General features: G+C 33.6%; 1 protein-coding gene across 8 annotated transcripts in view; it reads right to left on the bottom strand.

The window, feature by feature from the left end:
• Col11a1 (collagen type XI alpha 1 chain) overlaps positions 1–18,906 on the bottom strand; it is a 189,704-nt gene that overhangs the window by 47,258 nt on the left and 123,540 nt on the right. For all 8 annotated transcript variants that reach the window (XM_040752004.1, XM_040752002.1, XM_040752003.1 and 5 more), the window contains 8 exons: positions 18,600–18,707; positions 18,138–18,227; positions 17,862–17,915; positions 11,172–11,279; positions 6,551–6,658; positions 5,698–5,751; positions 4,010–4,063; positions 3,229–3,336 (listed from right to left, as the gene is read on the bottom strand). In XM_040752004.1, coding sequence (XP_040607938.1) covers positions 3,229–3,336; positions 4,010–4,063; positions 5,698–5,751; positions 6,551–6,658; positions 11,172–11,279; positions 17,862–17,915; positions 18,138–18,227; positions 18,600–18,707 — 684 coding nt within the window. The remainder of the gene's footprint in view (positions 1–3,228; positions 3,337–4,009; positions 4,064–5,697; positions 5,752–6,550; positions 6,659–11,171; positions 11,280–17,861; positions 17,916–18,137; positions 18,228–18,599; positions 18,708–18,906) is intronic.

Raw genomic sequence — 18,906 nt, forward strand, 5'->3', positions numbered from 1 at the left:
AAGTCATGAAACCCAAGATATATATTATTAATATGTATATATTAGTTTTTCGAGACAGGATTTCTCTGTTTTGTTTTGGAGGCTGTCCTGGAACTCACTCTGTAGATCAGGCTGGCATTGAACTCACAAAGATCCACCTGCCTCTGCCTCCCAAGTGCTGGGATTAAATGCATGCACCACCAATGTCTGGCAAACCTGAATATATGGACCACGTCCTTTTGCTTTTCCTAATTTCTGTCTTTTGTATTAGCCAGAATGTAAGTGAACAATAGAAACCCAATGTCAGGGAAAAACTCAGGCAGAGCGAGGGCAGGCTGCACCCATATTCAGCTTTCCTACATCTCCATGCAGAAATCCCTTCACTGCTTAATCTTCTGAGTTCCTCCAAATACAACTGTGTGTATTCTTTCTGTCATAGCAATACTTTGTGTTCCTTCTTCATGCAATCACATTAACAATCTATTTGGAGGCAATAGTTTTTGCTTAGATGTTAACTTTTTAATTTCTTGTAAGTAGTGGGAGCATGAAGCAAAACCTAGTGTCTCATAAATTATTTGTTTCATGTAAAAAATGCACTATTCCTAGGTAAACAGAAAAGGTTACTCAATAAGAACTTATTTCAACATTTGCAAATACTCAAAAGCCTCGATTATTCTAAAATTTTAAGCCTTGAAAAATAACTCAATATATTTAACTAACTAATATGGCACAATTAATGTGATATTAATGTGTAGTGAAAGGCAAACTGTAAAAAATGCATGTATGAACAAAGGAGCCGACATGACATGACTAGGGAATATGCATCTGAAATAGTGTGACTCTTATTGGGCAGAAATAATGTAAGTGGCATCTAGTTTTTAATGTACTAAGAGTATAGATTTGCCCCAACTTTGAACAATTTTAATGACATGATTACCTATATACATACTATAAATTATATGAAATTAATTTTAATGTGGGGGTTATAAATTTTTTATTAAATATAATAAGGAATAAAAGCATCAACATTGCTAAAAGCTAGCATACTAACAAAACTATTGGCTTTGGGACTTAAATACAACAGCTGTATATTATTGATTAGTTCACAGTAAAGCATCCATGCCCTATCTTTTTACTGTGTTCCAGGACAAGGAGTGGAAATGGGACTTGCAAAGCAATGCTTGCTCATTTCCACAGATGATGACCTTTGATAAATTCATTACATTTAACTTGCACTGTCTTTTTCTTGTTTTAGAGCAGGTAACAGTCCAGGAAATTGCTCTTGTGGTCTACTCCTAACACCTGACTCCTAGGAAAGAAATGCTTACGTGGACAGACTTGTAATTATTTCCAATGAGCACAAACCATTTTTTTTCAGTAAAAATCCTTAAGTAGTGATTTATGACGAACAATATATGCGTGAATTCTGTCTGCTTTTTCTCAAATGTCAGAATGATGCCTAAAAAAATGCTTGTGCATTCCCCAAATGGTTACCATCCATTTTCTGATGGCAGCTTCTAGAATCTAAATCAGTTGGTTTTTTGTTTGTTTGTTTGCTTTTTTGTTTTTTAAAGAAGAACTGATCAGACTACATATGGAACATACCACTCTACCTAAAATTTTCCTGGGGGAAATCACTAAAGATTTAGGCCCAATAACTTTAATTTCATACTTTTTGTTTTACAGAAAGAATTCCAGGGAATTAAAGTATAATTTAAAACTGACGATGTAAATATTTTACTTTACACCATTTTCTTTAGAATACATTGAAAGTTAAACATAAAACAGTCTTTAAAAACCACACAAAATGTTAATTATATGTTTTCCATCTTTACCTATGGCTATATATCCTCTAAATATTGAATGCACATGTGGGTGAAGTATATGTCAAAATTGGAACATAGTGCTCATTTATACACATTGCAAGCAAGGTTTTAGGTGGTCTGTATTATTTACACATGTTATCATTCCTACCAGCTCAAAAGAGCCTGTCAAAAATAAATATTTTGTTATTTTTGACTTTATTTTGAACAAATTAAGGCATGATGCTCTCATTATTAGAGTTAATGGAGAAGTAATGAATGAAATCCTCTTGTTTCAAGGAATAAATGAGCTAATGATACCTCACCATTACTCAGTCTTCACATACCCTAGTGTCCTAGCATTTTCCCAATTCATAGATGAAGAAGATATTTTTTAATATTTTCAATTTAAAGTCAATTGACATATAAGTGATGAATACAAAATGAATTTGGGTCAAGAATCAACACTTGTCACAGCTTGCAAATTAGATGTAAGCATATTTAATATACACAATTTATTACCAACTATAAGAATGTGGTGGTGCACGCCTTTAGACCCGGCACTCGGGAGGCAGAGGCAAGTCGATCTCTGTGAGTTCGAGACCAGCCTGGTCTACCAGAGCTAGTTCCAGGACAGCCTCCAAAGCCACAGAGAAACCCTATCTCGAGAAAAAAAGGAATGTTTTATATACAGATGAATAACAAATTCCAAGCCAAATCATTTATACTACATGAGATTTTATTATTTATGTTTATTAAAAATGTTAATATTTATCCATGGAGACTCAATTAAACAATACAGGTGCAACTTTGAAATTGCTAATTATATTAGCAATTTTCAAATACATTTTCATAAACCACAATTTTTCAAATACATTTCATAAACTACAGAATTATCATATAAGCAATTTTATTGATATCTTATCTATTGATTTTTTTCATTATTTAACAATTGCTCCTGCAGTCTGTCTCCTACTTCAAATTCCTTTAAATTTTATTATTCATCTGAAATACTAACTCTTGGAGAGGACTATTACAAAGAGCTTATTTTAATTGCAAGAGCTACAACACTGTGGTTCATCTTTTAAAACAAAATGACAATCATGGTGTAACTTTATGTGTTTGAAACAGAAATCAAGCAGATGCATATTTGAATGTATGCTCAAAATTATTAATGCCTAATGAAAAACAAGTAACATTTTGATATACACACAGGCACACATATTCGCACAGGCATGTGTACACAGAGAGAGAGACACAGACACAGACACACACACACACACACAAACACAGAGGCACATGCACACACATATACACACACACCCTAATCCCAAATGAAGTACACACAACATTTAATTTTTCATAGAAAACATGAACACTGCTTTTTTTTTCTGGCCCTGGAAACCAATAGTGAGTAGTCGATGAAAACCATGCAGAAGCTTCTTACCTGAAGACCTATGGGTCCAGGTGGTCCTGGGAAACCTCGTGCACCTTCATCACCCTTTTGTCCAAACATCCCCTGCTGTCCTCTGGGACCTGCCTCACCATCTCCTCCCTTGAAACCGCAAAATACATATCAGTATTAAAGAAAACACTCTGACACATTATTATAAATATGCCAGCCATTTTTATAATCTACTTAATAATTACAAAGTAGACTCAATTATCATGGTCTTCTCCAAATAAGCCATTGTCTGGCTTACAAGCATCCCTGTTTCTGGAGTTTAGTTGATTTTGATTTGATCATCTCATCAAATAAAGTAAAAATGGTCCAGTAGAAAATATAATGTTCAAATATTATTAAATATTAAATGATGTTACACTGGTTCTTATTTAAAATGTGCAACTATTTTTTAATATTCAAATTTAAGATAATTTATTTATAATTTTTCATTTAAAAGTTTATAAATCTTTTTTATTTTAAAACAATCTTTTCTCATTTTACATACGAATCCCACTTCCTAGTCCCTCCCCTCTTCCTGTCCTTCCACCTTCCCCTCACCCAACCCTCCATTCATTCCTCAGGCTTCCTTGACTCCTCATGGGAAGCCATGTTTTCAAAAGTGGCTGGTTATAATAGATCACTTAGGTGTGACTCACTGTTTAGAACATAAATAAACTTAGTAACACAAAGTTCCAACTGAATATAGGATTGACATATAATCATTAATTTTATCAGGGAGTTAAAAGTACCTAAATATGTGGAACAAAGAGGTATCAATACTTACAGCAATTCCAGGGGCACCAACAGGTCCTTGAAGCCCTGGCGGACCAGGAGGGCCCTGAAGTGTCAAACAAATCAGAAATCTTAAAAAGCTTTAGGCATCAGTAACATTACAACAAAAGACAATTGCTGACCAAGCCTTGCAAAGATAAACAATGGCTGACCAAGATAAAGGATGACTGACCACATCAGTTAGGTAAATTTACACTCCTTTGGAAATAGAGAGATATTATTTAGATGACTTTGTAATTACTACAAAAACCATCATTTATTTTATTCCCTACAAAATAAAATTGATATTTATTAAAAATATGAAAATATTCGCCTCTGAATATTATATACATATATGTGTATAAATGGATAGATAGATACATAGATAGATTTTCCCAATAATCTATATCAGTTCAAGACTTACATTTTAAAATGTTCTTAACATTTAATTTTTCTCTCTCTCTATATATATACATATACATATTTATTAGAAGAAGCACATGAAACATATCTAATGTCATCTTCTAATAATCAATAGGCTTCTAAGCTGTTGTACATAGAATATATCAATATAAGAAAACTGAGAATTCTGTGCACACACACGAGTTTTACATCCAATTTTTTGAAACTCTTTTGAAAAATAGGTTTCAACAGGTAATGGGTCATCCACACATAGACACATCCTCTATTCTTTCATTAACTGATAATGCTTTGCATAAATGAAGTCTGTTGTTTTTAGTCTTTTACCAACTTTCTACAAAGTAAGAGTCATTAAAAGGACGAAACCTCAGTTGAGCAAATGCCTCACAAGACTGAACTTTGTGCTAAACTGGGGGACATCTTCTTGATTAATGATTGATGTGAGAGAGTTCAGCCCATGAGAGGGGTTGTGTTATCATTAGTCTGTGATACTGAATGATATAAGAAATCAGGCTGAGCAAGCCATGATGAACAATCCAGTAAACAGCACTTCTCCATAGCCTAGGTATCAGTTTCCTCTTCCACATCCCTGCCTTAAGTTCCTGCCCTGACATGCTTTGATGATTATGATTTGGAAGTGTAAGATGTCATAAATTGCATCTTTTCCACCTACATATCTGTGTGATTCTGGTATTCAATCAACTTTTGTCACTACTGAATGAAATAAAATTCAGTTTTGCAAAGGGAAACTACAATCAATATAAAACAATTGGAACCTTTGTAGTGTGCATGGGCATAAGTACATATACAATAATGTGCTTAATTTGATTTAGTTTGTGCATGCATATATGTGCATTCTATGTACAGGTGAACAACATAATAAGGTGTCTGCGTAAGCTGTTTTATCACTCTGATTTATTCAATTGAATAATGATCTCTCACAGAACCATGACCTAGACTGACTTACAGTCACTCCTGCATTGTGCATGGATTCTGGGATCTCAAGATAGATATGCATACTAAAGCAACAAGTGTCCTTGCTTTCTGAGCGAAGGCATCTCCCCAAGCCCAAACCCTTATACTACAAATTTTTATTAAGGTAATAGTTCTTTTCTTTACTTTTTATATAAATCAATGTACAATTACAGTATTTCCATTTGTATTCAGAATATAACAGCTACATTGACAAAAAACTGCTGGAGCTAAATGTTACCATGGAAAAATACCCATTCAAATAGATTAAAAGGATGGTGCTCCCTCACCAGGTTGTAAGGAACTTACATTTTCACCTTTGTCACCTTTGCTGCCTTTTTGACCTGGTTCTCCAATTTCACCCTGTGTTTGAAAGATGCATGTTAAAGCTTATTTCCAAGTCATCATACCTGAAATTTCATCATTATCATCAAATTTTAACATTTTACACATAATAAAATTACGTGATGGTATTCAAAACCATGATCTCAGTGTAAAATTTCTCTCTGCCTCTGGTTTTCTATAATTGGGCAATATACAGGAAGATGAAGTCAGCATTGACACTGAGGACTACAACTACAAACACAGCTTAAAACAATGGTTTTATGAATGACAATGGAAGTACATTGAGATACATACATATAAGCACATGGTAATCAAAAAGGATTTTTTTCTCTTCCCAGTTTACCAAGAAATAAGATTACAATAACAGTAATTCACAAAATTTCTACATATTATAAAAGAAGTAAAATCTAAGTTGAAATAATAAAATCACATATTTTGTACAAAAAATCAGAACATTTATTATTCATATGTTGCTAAAAAGAATTACCAATCCTTTACCAATGCTAATGCAGCTTATTCATAAATCTTATGGCATAACTCAAGACTAAATGTACAAATAATTATGTTCTATTTACAGTGCTTTAAGGAAGATAGTTTTTAAAAATATGAAACCATTGTTCTCTTATATTTTATGTTTCTATTCTGTATGCTGCTTTATAAAAGGCATATTTATCTTTTAAGGGCATATGATACTTTTTCTTATGTAAAAGGTATCAAAAATTGAAAAATTTTCCACTTTGGAGTTAATCTTTGGCTAGATATGTGGTCCCTGATAAAGCACTTAATATGCTTCACTAACTCAAACAATAACACCAACCTTGTCTCCATCCTCACCAGGAGAGCCAGCAGGACCCGCAGGCCCAGGAAGACCCACAGGGCCTTGGATTCCATCTCTACCTGCAGGGCCTTGAGGACCCTTCTCTCCCTGCATTCAAAATACAACATGCCATTAAATTGCTGTAAGAAATCCATGAATGCTACACATTGTGTAAAAAATGGTACATCCACACATACGTAAAACAATGCACACACACTTCTACACACTTCAGTTCTTATATTTGGAAAAGAAATTGTTTAATATTTCTGGGAAACAAACTGCAAGCGATAAACAACAAACAGAAACAACAAGGTGCACTCTGTGGGTAATTAACAATACCAGGAAAACTTACGTCAGTTTTAAGAATTTATCAGTTTCTGATTACACTCTATAAAGTTTATTAGATACAACTGATAAAATAAATACTTGAAAATAATTTTACCCAACAAACCTTGACAAATCAGGTGGGTACTGTCTCTCTGAGGCTATGCTTTGCCTTCCAGAGCTAATGAGGTTCAGCTGAAGTTAAACTTAAACATACATGAAATTTTGATACGCCTCATATGAAGTGGGTTTCTTCTGTTTTTACAGGTGTTTTCGTGGATCTACTAGCTTCGATTTTTTAACTCGTGTCTATTTTCTTGGTGCCAAACAGCATGTGTTTTGGCTTTCTCTTTCTGTCTGGTTTTTATTGTGCCTCTCTAGCAGAAGCACCGCTTTTCTACTTGTGAATTGATGCACAATGAAAGATAGAGCGTTGCTGATGAAAACAACTTCTGCTGATATAAAAAAAAATAAGGCTAGCTTTCAGGCTTTAAAATCATGCAATTCCCATACTAGAATTTCCACTGGTTTTGATGGACATAATGTTCTTGATTACATTCAGTGTTTTTTTTTCTCTTGTTGCATTACCAGAGAAGCTACAAGTGATAGTCTTGCCCTTCTGTCACCCATTTAAGCTCACAGTCTCCTGACCCTTTATGTTGATGTATGTTTATGCGTTTTGTCTCTACTTACCTCTAAAAACACTATTTTGTTAGTGCTAAGTATCAAATTCAGGACCACATGACTGATAGGAAATCCATTTACTAGAAGTTTACCTCCTGGTCATCATCAAATTTACTTTCTAAAAGCATTCCCAGTTTTCTTCCTCTTTTCATCTTCTCAAATATTAGTAGTTCTCTGAGCTACTGAAATAACTTGCTGGTTTCACGCACTCATATCTATTTCTTCCTCCAACGTCATTTCACCATTACAATCAAAGAGCGGGTCACGTCATTTATAACCGACATCATTAGGTGAATGTATTTGCTTATCATTCCTCAGAGTAAACACTTGTTTCACTGTGATTCTTACTGTTAGCTGTCAGCTTAAAGGAAATTAGAATTATCTAGGTCCAGGCTCTGGGCAAGACTGTGGGGGATTCTGTTGATTATGTTAATTGGGTTGGAAAGAATTGCCCAACAATGGTTGACACCAATCCTATGCTGGTGCATTCTAGATTATTTTAAGTGGAGAAGCAAACCTTCATCCTTTGTTCTCTACTTTTATTAGAGGTGCAAAGTGATCAGCTACTTTAAGATGTTTCTGCCTAGTTTTTGCCACTGATTGTGGGTACCTTCAAGTGTGAACCAAAACAAACTTTTTCTCCTAGCAAGTACTTGTGTAACAGTATTTTGTCACCTAAGTAGGAGAAGAAACTAGACACATAATTTTAATCTAGTTCCTACTGGGACCCAATGACATCTAATGGCAAGAGGAATAAAATAGCTCTAAATGGCACCACAGGTTTACAGTCTGCCCCTCACCATTCTAAAATCATACAAACACATACTTGCATAGTAAAAAAAATGAAAACAGATACTCCTTGAAATTCCTGACTCATATTGTCTAGTTCACAGTAATATACAGCACTGACTTCCCCTTTTTTCAGACTGACATTTCTTCATCTCACATTACTACAACTACACTACCAAAATACACAGAATTAATGGAATTTGTCTATAATACAAGGAGGTGGCAGTCATCTACACAAATCATAGTGTTTTCTAAGAATCAAACACACAATCAATATATTCATCGCCAAATGACAAGTTGAAAAGGTTTATCCACCCTTTCCAATTCCACCTCCAAGAGATCCTAATTTGACTGATAATTTGGAGATCATGTCTAGGCCATAACTATAATTGTGAGGAGTGACTCTGCATAGTTTTGGATATTGTTTTCCATTCTCCTTTCTTTTCAAGATGCTGGGTCTTAGGTGAAATACATTACAAGCTTGACTTCCACAAGATCTAGCATGTCTTTTACCTCATGTGAACCTCTATTTTTTGGTAACTGCTTAGCATATCAACTAAGGTAAAAAATTATGTTTGGAATTCAGAAAACAGAGAATGTTTTAGTAAAAATTTGGCCAATATTTCCTTGAAGTTTCACAAGACTTTTGCATGAATATCTGTGGGTAGTTTAACCCAACACTGCCAGAACTACTTTCTGCTACTGTGTGTAAGCTGTTCTCTCTTTAAATGATACTGACTTCAGTATCTACCAGTTAGTTTTTTTTCAATAACTATTTGATGAACAAAAGGTACGATAATTTGAAAATCTGAATCTCTAGGTGTGAAAAAATAAAAAAAGCCTAGTTGAGCAAAGATTTCAGGGTTAGCCATGATATCACCAACTATCAAAAGTTGTAGGGCTTTAGTCTGACCCCCTGAATGTGAGAGTCAGTGAGGAGGCCTGGGCAACCTATAGGGTCCTGGGCAGTGGATCAGTGTTTATCCCTGGCATACAAACAGACATCATGTGTCCATAACACAAAGAGGGATGCTCTCTCAGCCTGGACTCTTAGGGGAGTTCCTGGACCCTACCCTGAGTGAAATGACAGACTCTAGGTATCCCCTATGTGGAAGGAATTGGCAATAGGGTGGGAGGATGGGGGGAGTGGTGGGGGGTGCAGGAGGAGGGGAGGGAGAGGAAACTGGGATTGACATGTAAAACAAGCTATTTAAAATTAAAATAAAAATAATTGCTATTATTCTATCTAAATTAAAATTTAAAATAGCTGTCAGTTATTTTTTACTTTGGTATTTGATTGAATATTTTCTTTATAAACCAAAATATGTATTCACTTTAAATCATAGGATTGAATACATTATCACCATAGAACTTATATTTTCAATTTGAAGGAAAAGCAACAAATTTCCTTTTATCTGCATTCATCCTTTATTGCACAAGTTATGTATGACCTAAATGTTTAATTAACTGGAATCAAACACATTGAGCCCATTTCCCCCTATCTCTTAGCAATGAACAGTATAGTGTAAAGCATACAACTTCAGAAAAATTCTCAGAGAAATATGCAATATGGATCTGCTGCAAAGCAAAAACTATATTCAACAGTGTCAAGGACTCATTCTAACTTTCTGATTAAATTAAAAAGAACACAATCAGTATGCCTACCAAGGTCTGAACATATTCCCAAAAGCATATGGAAAGGTCACTGTCAGTGAAATGATTAGAAGGTTGGGCCTAATGAGAGAGGATCATTGCATGAGGGCAAAGAGAAATTATGGCATTAGAAATGGATTGGGTTAATTGTTACAGAAATGCATAGTAAAAAAAGGGTTTTGCTCATTTAGACTTCCCTGGTCCTAAGACTGAATAACACGAGGGCCCCCTAAGATGAGGACGATTCATTTCAGATTTCCTAACTTCTGTACCATGGATCAGGATATAACTATTCATTCTGAATTATTCAGTATAATATTCTATCACAGTTCTGAAATGGACTGTATTTTTCTATCACAGGACTTGAAGATCAGAACAGGGTATTGAAACCAAAAATATATGGACAATGAGTATAATTCCATTACTAGAGATGAAGACAGTAATTAAAGGACAGTGATGTTTGAATTACAAGTTAAAACTCAATTGTGTATCTCACACATAACAGAAAAAAGTATTGTTATATTTTATGAGCATCATAGCGCTTTTTAATCTATACTGATTTAATTAGTTTGTGTATTCATTTTAGAGGATGCTTTATAAAATTCAATGTGATTGAATCAAAAACAGAAACAAAGACAAACCTAATAAACAGAATAAACTCCACAATAATTGAGATACAAATATTTAAATCGAAAAAATATGGCATGAAATAATCACATTTCCTGTTTCACTCATCATAGAGCCAAACTCAAATTACATGGGAACCTCAAGTGTGTCCTGTTAGATATATCTATGGCACATGGAAACACCTAAGATGAAAGTTGTGTTCTGAAAGATGTAAAAAGTTCAACATTTTTCAAATCTAAAGCAGTGAGGTATATAAAGTTTAATCAAAACTCCCATTTTATTTTCTAGATGAGCAAAATTTAGAAGTCTTTTACTTTAATAACATTCCACTCCCTCACAGATATCATGACTGGTGAGAAAACACCATCTTGTTTAATTAAATTTCAAAGTTTCTCTATTGTAAGAAAATAAGGAGCTGTCTTCACATGCCAGGCACATATGCAGGGAGATGCATTGAAGTATGAAGAGCTAATATTCTCGAATAAAAAGTAATCATGTGTGCAGGTTGTCAGTGTCATATATTTTTTTCCTCAACAGTACTTACAGGAGCACCTTTTTCTCCAGCTGGTCCAGGAGGGCCCTGGGGACCTGGACGGCCAGGCAAACCAATTGGCCCTGCTGTGCCTGCAGAGCCGCGTTCTCCCGGAGAGCCCTAGAACATGAGAACCAGATATCTTGTCATTCAGAGTGAAAACAGATACCGTCATATGAAATATTTATTTAATAACAAAAACATAATCTACTAAAAGTTTTTGAAGCTATATTTGACAGAATTTTAACCACTCGTAGTTATACCCACCACTTGAGTGAAGAAATGCTAATTCTATTATTGAGGGCAGATGTTGACATTAAGAAAATATGTTGAAATGAAAGACACCCTAAACTTTGTGCTTTTAAGATGGTAGCTTTGAAAATCTGCCTTCACAGCTGTACACAATGCTATATAAATATGCATCCAGTATTGAACATTGCATAATTTTATTCTTGTATAAAAAAGGGTAAACATATCCCTTCCCTACACTCTTTACTGCTTGAATTGCTTTTTGAGCTTCACTTCAAAGTTGCTAAATATTATTTTTTCTACGTCCTGAAAGTTGAGCTTACAGGTTCTCAGATTTGCATTATACAGTAAAGTATCCTATTAGAGCAGACTTGGAACTTTGCTCAGAACCTGTAAACTTATCTTGGCCATTTATTGACCACTGGCTTCATTAACAGTATGAGACAACTCACATATGGTAAACTTTGTACAACCTATTTAAAAAAGACAACTTATATTTATTAACTAATTTGCTGTAAATTATACTCCAAAGATTTAAAACATAATCTTGAAAAGACTATCCTTCTATGTATCTGATGTAAATTTTAGAGAAAATATTGAGTGTAGGAAATGTGAAAAATGTATATATTAAATTATTCACAGCTCAAATACAATCTAGTTACAGTATCCAGTACACTCCAGTTTTTGGGTTATACTCCTAGATGGATCATGAAACTACAAATTACCATGTAATTTTATGATACAGATGAATTTAAAAATATGATTTTTAGAATCTTTAAGTTATTACACACATATAAGTAACATTTCAAACTTGTTCTAGAATATTATTTTAAGATATGTTACATTTGTTTATGCTTGGAATATTTGTTTGATGATGCAAAGATATGTTGTCCTCTTTTATGTTGTATTTATTTAACTGTGTACATCTGTGTTAACTGTCTAAAAAACCTGATTGATCTAATAAAGAGAAGAACAACCAATAGTTTGGCAGAAAAGGATAGTTGGGACTGGCAGGCAGAGAACCTAAATGGGAGGAGAAATCTGGGAATAGGAGATTTACGGAAGAGATAATAAGGAGGAAGGCTCCAGGGACCCTCCACTCAGTTACACAGAAAGTCATGTAGAAGGAAGTAAAGAAAGGTATACAGAACTAGAGAAAGATGAAAGCCCAAAGACAAAAGGTAGATGGAATAATTTAAGGGAAGCTGGTTAGAAACAAGTAAAGATAAGACCGGCAGGGCATTTATAAGTAACACTTAGAGTTTTTTTGTGATAGAGGAAGTAGGGCTCCCCAAAGAGCCAAAAGAGTAAAAAGCAACCAATTAAAGAAAACACCTAGTTATTCTAGTAGTGATTTGCTGACATAATACTTTCCATATATTGGCAATCATAATATTAAGCAAATACATTTTATCTAAATTATTGTAATTTATATTTTCATTAGGTAAGCAATTAATTACACTAATTAGATGAACAACAGTATGACCTTCAACAATTCATATTTACATAACATCTCACAATTTTTTAATCTGTAATTTTTTCAATTTTCATTTAGTTTCAAAGAAACTAAAGGGGTGTCATTTTCTAAAATGGGGGACTCTAATTTTGGAACTCCTTCAGCACTATGAGAAGCCTGCTGCTCCTCCTCTCTGTGGATATCAATACTCAATGACTACCACCTTGGAATTCTTTGAATTTAATCCCACATAATTTGCCTAATGTATTCATTGAATATGATGATAGATACATTTGTTCCTTAAATTTCTTCATATTAATTCGTTAATTTTTTCTGTAACAAAGTACTTCTCATTCATGAATTTTATTTATAGTAATTAAGTAAATTGAAAGATTCAAATTTGATGTTATAAAAGGAAAAATTAACATGAAAATGTGATATCTTTTTCATCTCAGTTATTTTATGACTAAATGAAGCATTTGACTTGTGTTTTTATAGTTGTGAGGTATCAAATTTAAGGGAAGGAATTTTGAAGAATTTTGTTAAAATTCAGCTGGAGTAATACAAAAAATCACAGAAAATATTTGGCATGCTGGAAATAACCAATAAATAACTGTGTAATTATAATTTCCTTACTAATCAAATGTTACAAATAATAAATATGAGAACACAACTGTAAAATAATTGCATTAGTATTTAGTATTGTGTATCCTTGTCTCTGGTTTCCTGTCTCTCTCACACACTCTCTCTATATATACACACATATATATATACACAGACACAAATACATACATATTTAGAAAAAACATATAGATATAAATATAATGAAATAATGTATTGAGGATATGCATTTGTTAAAACCTGAGTCATTCAAGGACAGTCAATAGAAATTTTCAGAACATTAATTTAATATTTTTCCCATAAGTTGTGATGAAAAAATCTAAAGATGTATGTATCACCCTAATTGATGTATTATGACTGATGTGTGATACATAGCTTTTATTTTGGAACAATGTGTTTGCTGAAAGTAAAGTATTTTTAATATTTAAAATTAAACTAAATATTTTATATAGTCATTTTAATGTGCATTAAGCAGAGATAGAATGCTGTTTTGAACCTAAGAAACTGTGCAGAGTATGTAGATATATGTGATTATTAAAAACCAAACTATTGTACTTTCTACCTTAAAGCATTTCCAAGATTAAATTTCAGATTATCATCTTGCTTTTGTAGGCTACATTAAAATTAATAACAAAATATATTGCTTTTCTGTAGTTAGAATATTTCTCATGATCTTGTCAGATTTCATCAGCTTTAAAATAAATGATCAAACACAAAGAGGCTTTTCAGTGTATACTTGTGCCCAAAAGTATAAGAGCAAGTCCCTTTTCTTACTTGTTATTACAGAAATTCCATAAGCCTAGATATCTGTAATAATGGAAGGCTCAGCAATGATTTTTATTTTATATACAAATAAATGTAAAATGAAAATCTCTGATGATACCTATTGATTAAACAAATGATGTACAGCAAACTTGGGAATCGTAAATAGTCTCAGAGCAGCTTTGAACAAATAAAAGTGTCTAATTCTTCAGTCATAACTGAAATAGTGGTAAGGTACTCTGTCACTTTTTTTTGAGTTTCAGCTTTAGAAGAAAGTCCTATTTATACGTTTTTAGAAGAAGGTCCTATTTATACACTCAGCACAAGTGTGTTGGTATTCTGTGCTCATGTGACAGACTCTAGGAAAACAGTATGTAATATAGTACTTCCTAGCTTTAAGAAACTCATTTTCAAGCTTAGTATTCTTCATAAAATTTAGGTATCTAACCTTATTTAAAAGAAACATTTGAATTTTTGTGTAGTAAATTGCTTTTGTGTAGTAAATAAAATGATCACATTAACAGTTATGTATAAAACAGACACACAGATTCAAATGAGAAATTGATAGTGGTCACAAAGGCAAGGATTTCCAGTTATTTTTTTCCAATGACAAAGCACTTGTGGTAGTGACTGGCACAAAGCATGCCATAAACAAACATGTCAATTGCTAGTGTGAACCTTCTCTTCCCAGCCATGGAACCACTGCTTTTCTGATCTTGAGCATATTTTCTATAGCTCATTTTCTCATCAATAAAAGATGATTAGAAATTGCCTGTGGTTACTTGAAATGTTTAGTATTATGATGTATGTAGAGATCTTCAGAAAGTGATTATCTTAAAATATGAATACAATTAATTGATTCGTAATTTAGATAATTATGCCAGCAGTTCTACACATAAAAGACATGCATAATCTTTAGTAGTTATAAAACTGAAGTCACTAACAGACCTCTAAGATTAGAAGGTTCCATTGTGCCACAAAGGTCACAGTGTTAAGTAGGCAGAGCTTAAAACACAAAGTATTACTGTGTTCTTGTGTCTTGGCCAGCAATGGCAATGTATCAAAAATGCCCAATTGGAAAAAACATGCCAAAAAGCTAAAAATCACAGAACTATTATTTGTGTAATTTTGAATTATAAAGCAATGGTTCACAAAGGTTGTTTTCTTTCTTTATTCCTATGAGCAATGTTCCATACTACATATTATCCACTACAGAAAACATATTTTCTATTGCTTCTAACTTTAAAAGGAGAATGTGCTTTTCACATTATGAAGATTAAACCTTCTATTCAATATCTTTCTTTAATAGTATCTTTCCCTCCTTCTTTAACACATCCCTTAAAATGTTGCAACATCTCCCTATAACCCTTTAACAGTAACAAAACTAGAAGCTATGTCATCCGTGTGGATTCTTGAACTGGTGAGGATAAGGGCTGTTTCTCTAGGCATTGCACAGAAGAATAGAGTAGAGAACATATATTATCAGTTTCTTTCATGTTTAGTTCATATTCTAGGGAGATTTTTGAAAAGCATATGAAAGCAGAAAACAGCCAAATCTTATCAGCATTCAGTATAAATGTAGGTCACTGAGGAGAGACAGAAACACAAGCAAGTTCTTGTGTTACAAAGCTATGCATGCAGAAAACAAAAACAGTATTTCCATATGTTTAAGGCCAAGGTGAGCATCATCATAACACTATGAAGTGAAGTCATTACACTTTCCTAATGATATACTTTAAATAACACAAAATAGAAGATCAGAAGAACTTCACTAGAATTTAAAGTATAAACTCTGAGGGATCATCTCCAAGTTTTGTACTAGTGCTGCAATATTTTGTATTGGTCCTGGCCATTATGTCTGAATACAGATCAACCCACTTGGGAGAAACAGCTATGTTCTTAGGAAGTAGGATAAAAAACTGGAGTCATCAGTGCGATTATTCCAAAAATCTCTATTCTCTCACCTGAAAAACGAGTAAAATACAATGGAAACAATCCCCTCAGGAACAGAGAGGTAGAAAAGGGAGAAGAAAAAGGAATTATCACAAAAAAAACATGTAAGATAAGGAAGAAATAAGGAGGAAATAGAATCCAAAATATTAAGTCTTAGTAAGGAAAAGAGTAGTCAACAGTGATGGGGTAAAGAATGCATGGCAAGTTTGTAAAATTTGGGAAATTTGTCTCTCCTTTTACACATCTGTTTTCGCTATATAAAGTTATGCCACACCCAAAACAACAAATACTGTGAGTCAGTAAATAAAATAGCATATAATTATTAAATTAATTAAAAACATAAAAAGAAGGCTTTAGACAATATACATGCTTTATTCCTTTAAGTCCTACTTTCAAATATTTTCCTTTTAGGTTTGTATGTGTGTGATGTAGGTTTGTGCATGTGAGTTCAACAATTGCTTCAGAGGTCACAAAAAGGAGGGGAACCCCCTGAAGATTAGGTAAAGGCTTGTAAGCAATAATTGTATAATACTGTCAAAAATCATAGGGATTTGAGTTACGTGGGGTTGTCAAAACATCATATGGCAGAAATTAAGGGGCAATAAGGATAATGATATGGGTATATCATTGTTATTAGTATCACATAATGTAGATGGCTTTTAGGCCACAAATAGTAAGTTGATTTTGAAGGCAGTATGGACCCATAAGAGTGGTTCAATAAGATAATGTCATAGTTAGGGAAGTAAATAAAACTGATATTCTACTACCAATGAAAAAGACTGATAGAGGATGGGTAGCAAAATGAATGGAGTCATGGAAAATAGTTAACATTGTTAGTAAAATAACAAAAGTTTTAAACAAAGGAACTGGTAGCAGAAATGACGATGAAATCATAAAGTATTATGAGATGATTAGCATGACTCCAATTTGCACTGAATATAAGTTGGGAAGAGATTTAAGAAAATATTCAGTTATATACGTGGGGGAAGAGGATAAAATGAGAATAGGCTTGTGAATACTGCATCTTGTGTGTTGCAGAGATACTTCAGAGCATTGCAAAGAACAAAGGTGGCATGAAAATCAGGAGAGCTGTACTCTGTTTCTCTGTAGAGTTTTCACATATCTTCAGGAACAAATGTGAAGTCAAACTGATGGTTGCTCATTGCCAATTATTTCATGATGCTTCATTGTTGTGTGGCAATCGCTATTAGCCCAGGAAATGACATTTGTCATTTTTATTTGACACTTTCATGTAACAGAAAATTCAAGTCTCATTCAAACAATATAATATATATGAAATTGAAGCCTATCTTATGACAAATTATTAAATAAAACATTGACTTAGAAGACAAATTCAAACTACCTTTCCAGGATTTTTCTATTCATGACATTTTTTGCTTAAAATTCCAATTTATTTGAGAATAGTAACAGGTTAGACAGTTCTTTATCTCCTGCCAAAGCAAATCCTTCCGACCTCCTAAAGTCTGTGCTTCTGCACTCATTAATGTCAGCAATTAGCAGAAATCAAGAATTGAGTGCTTTGATTGACACATGTTTATTTTCTATTGCACACACAGTGGGATCACAGCATGAGAGTAATGGGAGAAGAGCTATAATTTGCAATTATGGAGAGCAAGGCTATCGATTATCATCATACTTACAACTGGACCCTGTGGGCCTTGGGGACCTTCTCCTCCTTTCAGTCCAGGTGCACCCTGATAAAAGTGAAGAAAAAAGGCAATTTAATACATATAAATTGACTATAAATAGGCAACATCTGACAAAATATAGATGACCGGAAGTGTTTTCTGAAACCAACACATGCAGTTATATACATATACAGAGATAATGAAATACATAGCTTATATCGCTCCTTATTTGCTCATGACTCTGAGCAAAAACTGCATTCAGGTGCTTGACATAAATATTGAGTATACCTGGGCTCCAGGAAGACCTCTTTCACCTGGGAAACCACGTATTCCTGCTGGTCCACTTTTCCCTGAGATACCTTGAGGGCCTGGGTCACCCTTAGAGATAAAATATATACCATTAGCAAAATGTAATTGTTCTACACAGTTTCTAAGAACAAAACTGTGAGTATCTCTCACCCTTAATTAAAGAAAATATGCAAGGAGACTTTGAACATCATTTAATTAAAGAGTTGTCATTAGGAGTGCCATACATATTAAAATAAAATAGATAGGGTATATGTGAACTGGTAGTATTATGGTCAATGAAATTATTCTTGTGTTATTATTCAGTAATGTTTTGAGATATAACAACCTTACCCTAAATATCTCCATGGTAAATTTCTCTGACATTTAGTAGTGTGAAATGCACTTTTAGTTGGAGAGGAGTGTATGGAAGCTTTGAGTAAGCAAATGCCCTTGATCTTGTACCTTTGCACCTTCTTTTCCTGCAGCACCAGGTAGTCCTTGCTCACCAGGAGGACCAGGAGGTCCAGGATGCCCACGTTCACCTATTGGACCAGTCTCTCCAGTCGGTCCCTAAATAAAACAAGCAAAGCCATATTAGAGTGTCCTTTCATTTTTGTCAAATAAATACAAAGCAAACTCAAATATTACTCTCCTTCATTAGATTATTTTTCTTTATTTTCATAATGCCCAACAAAATATTTCCTAGAACTTAATGACGGTAGTGTACCTGGAACGTGTTTGAGAAACTCATTGTAGTCTTGGTGAGAGT

The sequence above is a fragment of the Mesocricetus auratus genome, unplaced genomic scaffold, assembly GCF_017639785.1.
Source record: "Mesocricetus auratus isolate SY011 unplaced genomic scaffold, BCM_Maur_2.0 Super-Scaffold_100009, whole genome shotgun sequence".
In the NCBI taxonomy this organism is placed as follows: Eukaryota; Metazoa; Chordata; class Mammalia; order Rodentia; family Cricetidae; genus Mesocricetus; species Mesocricetus auratus.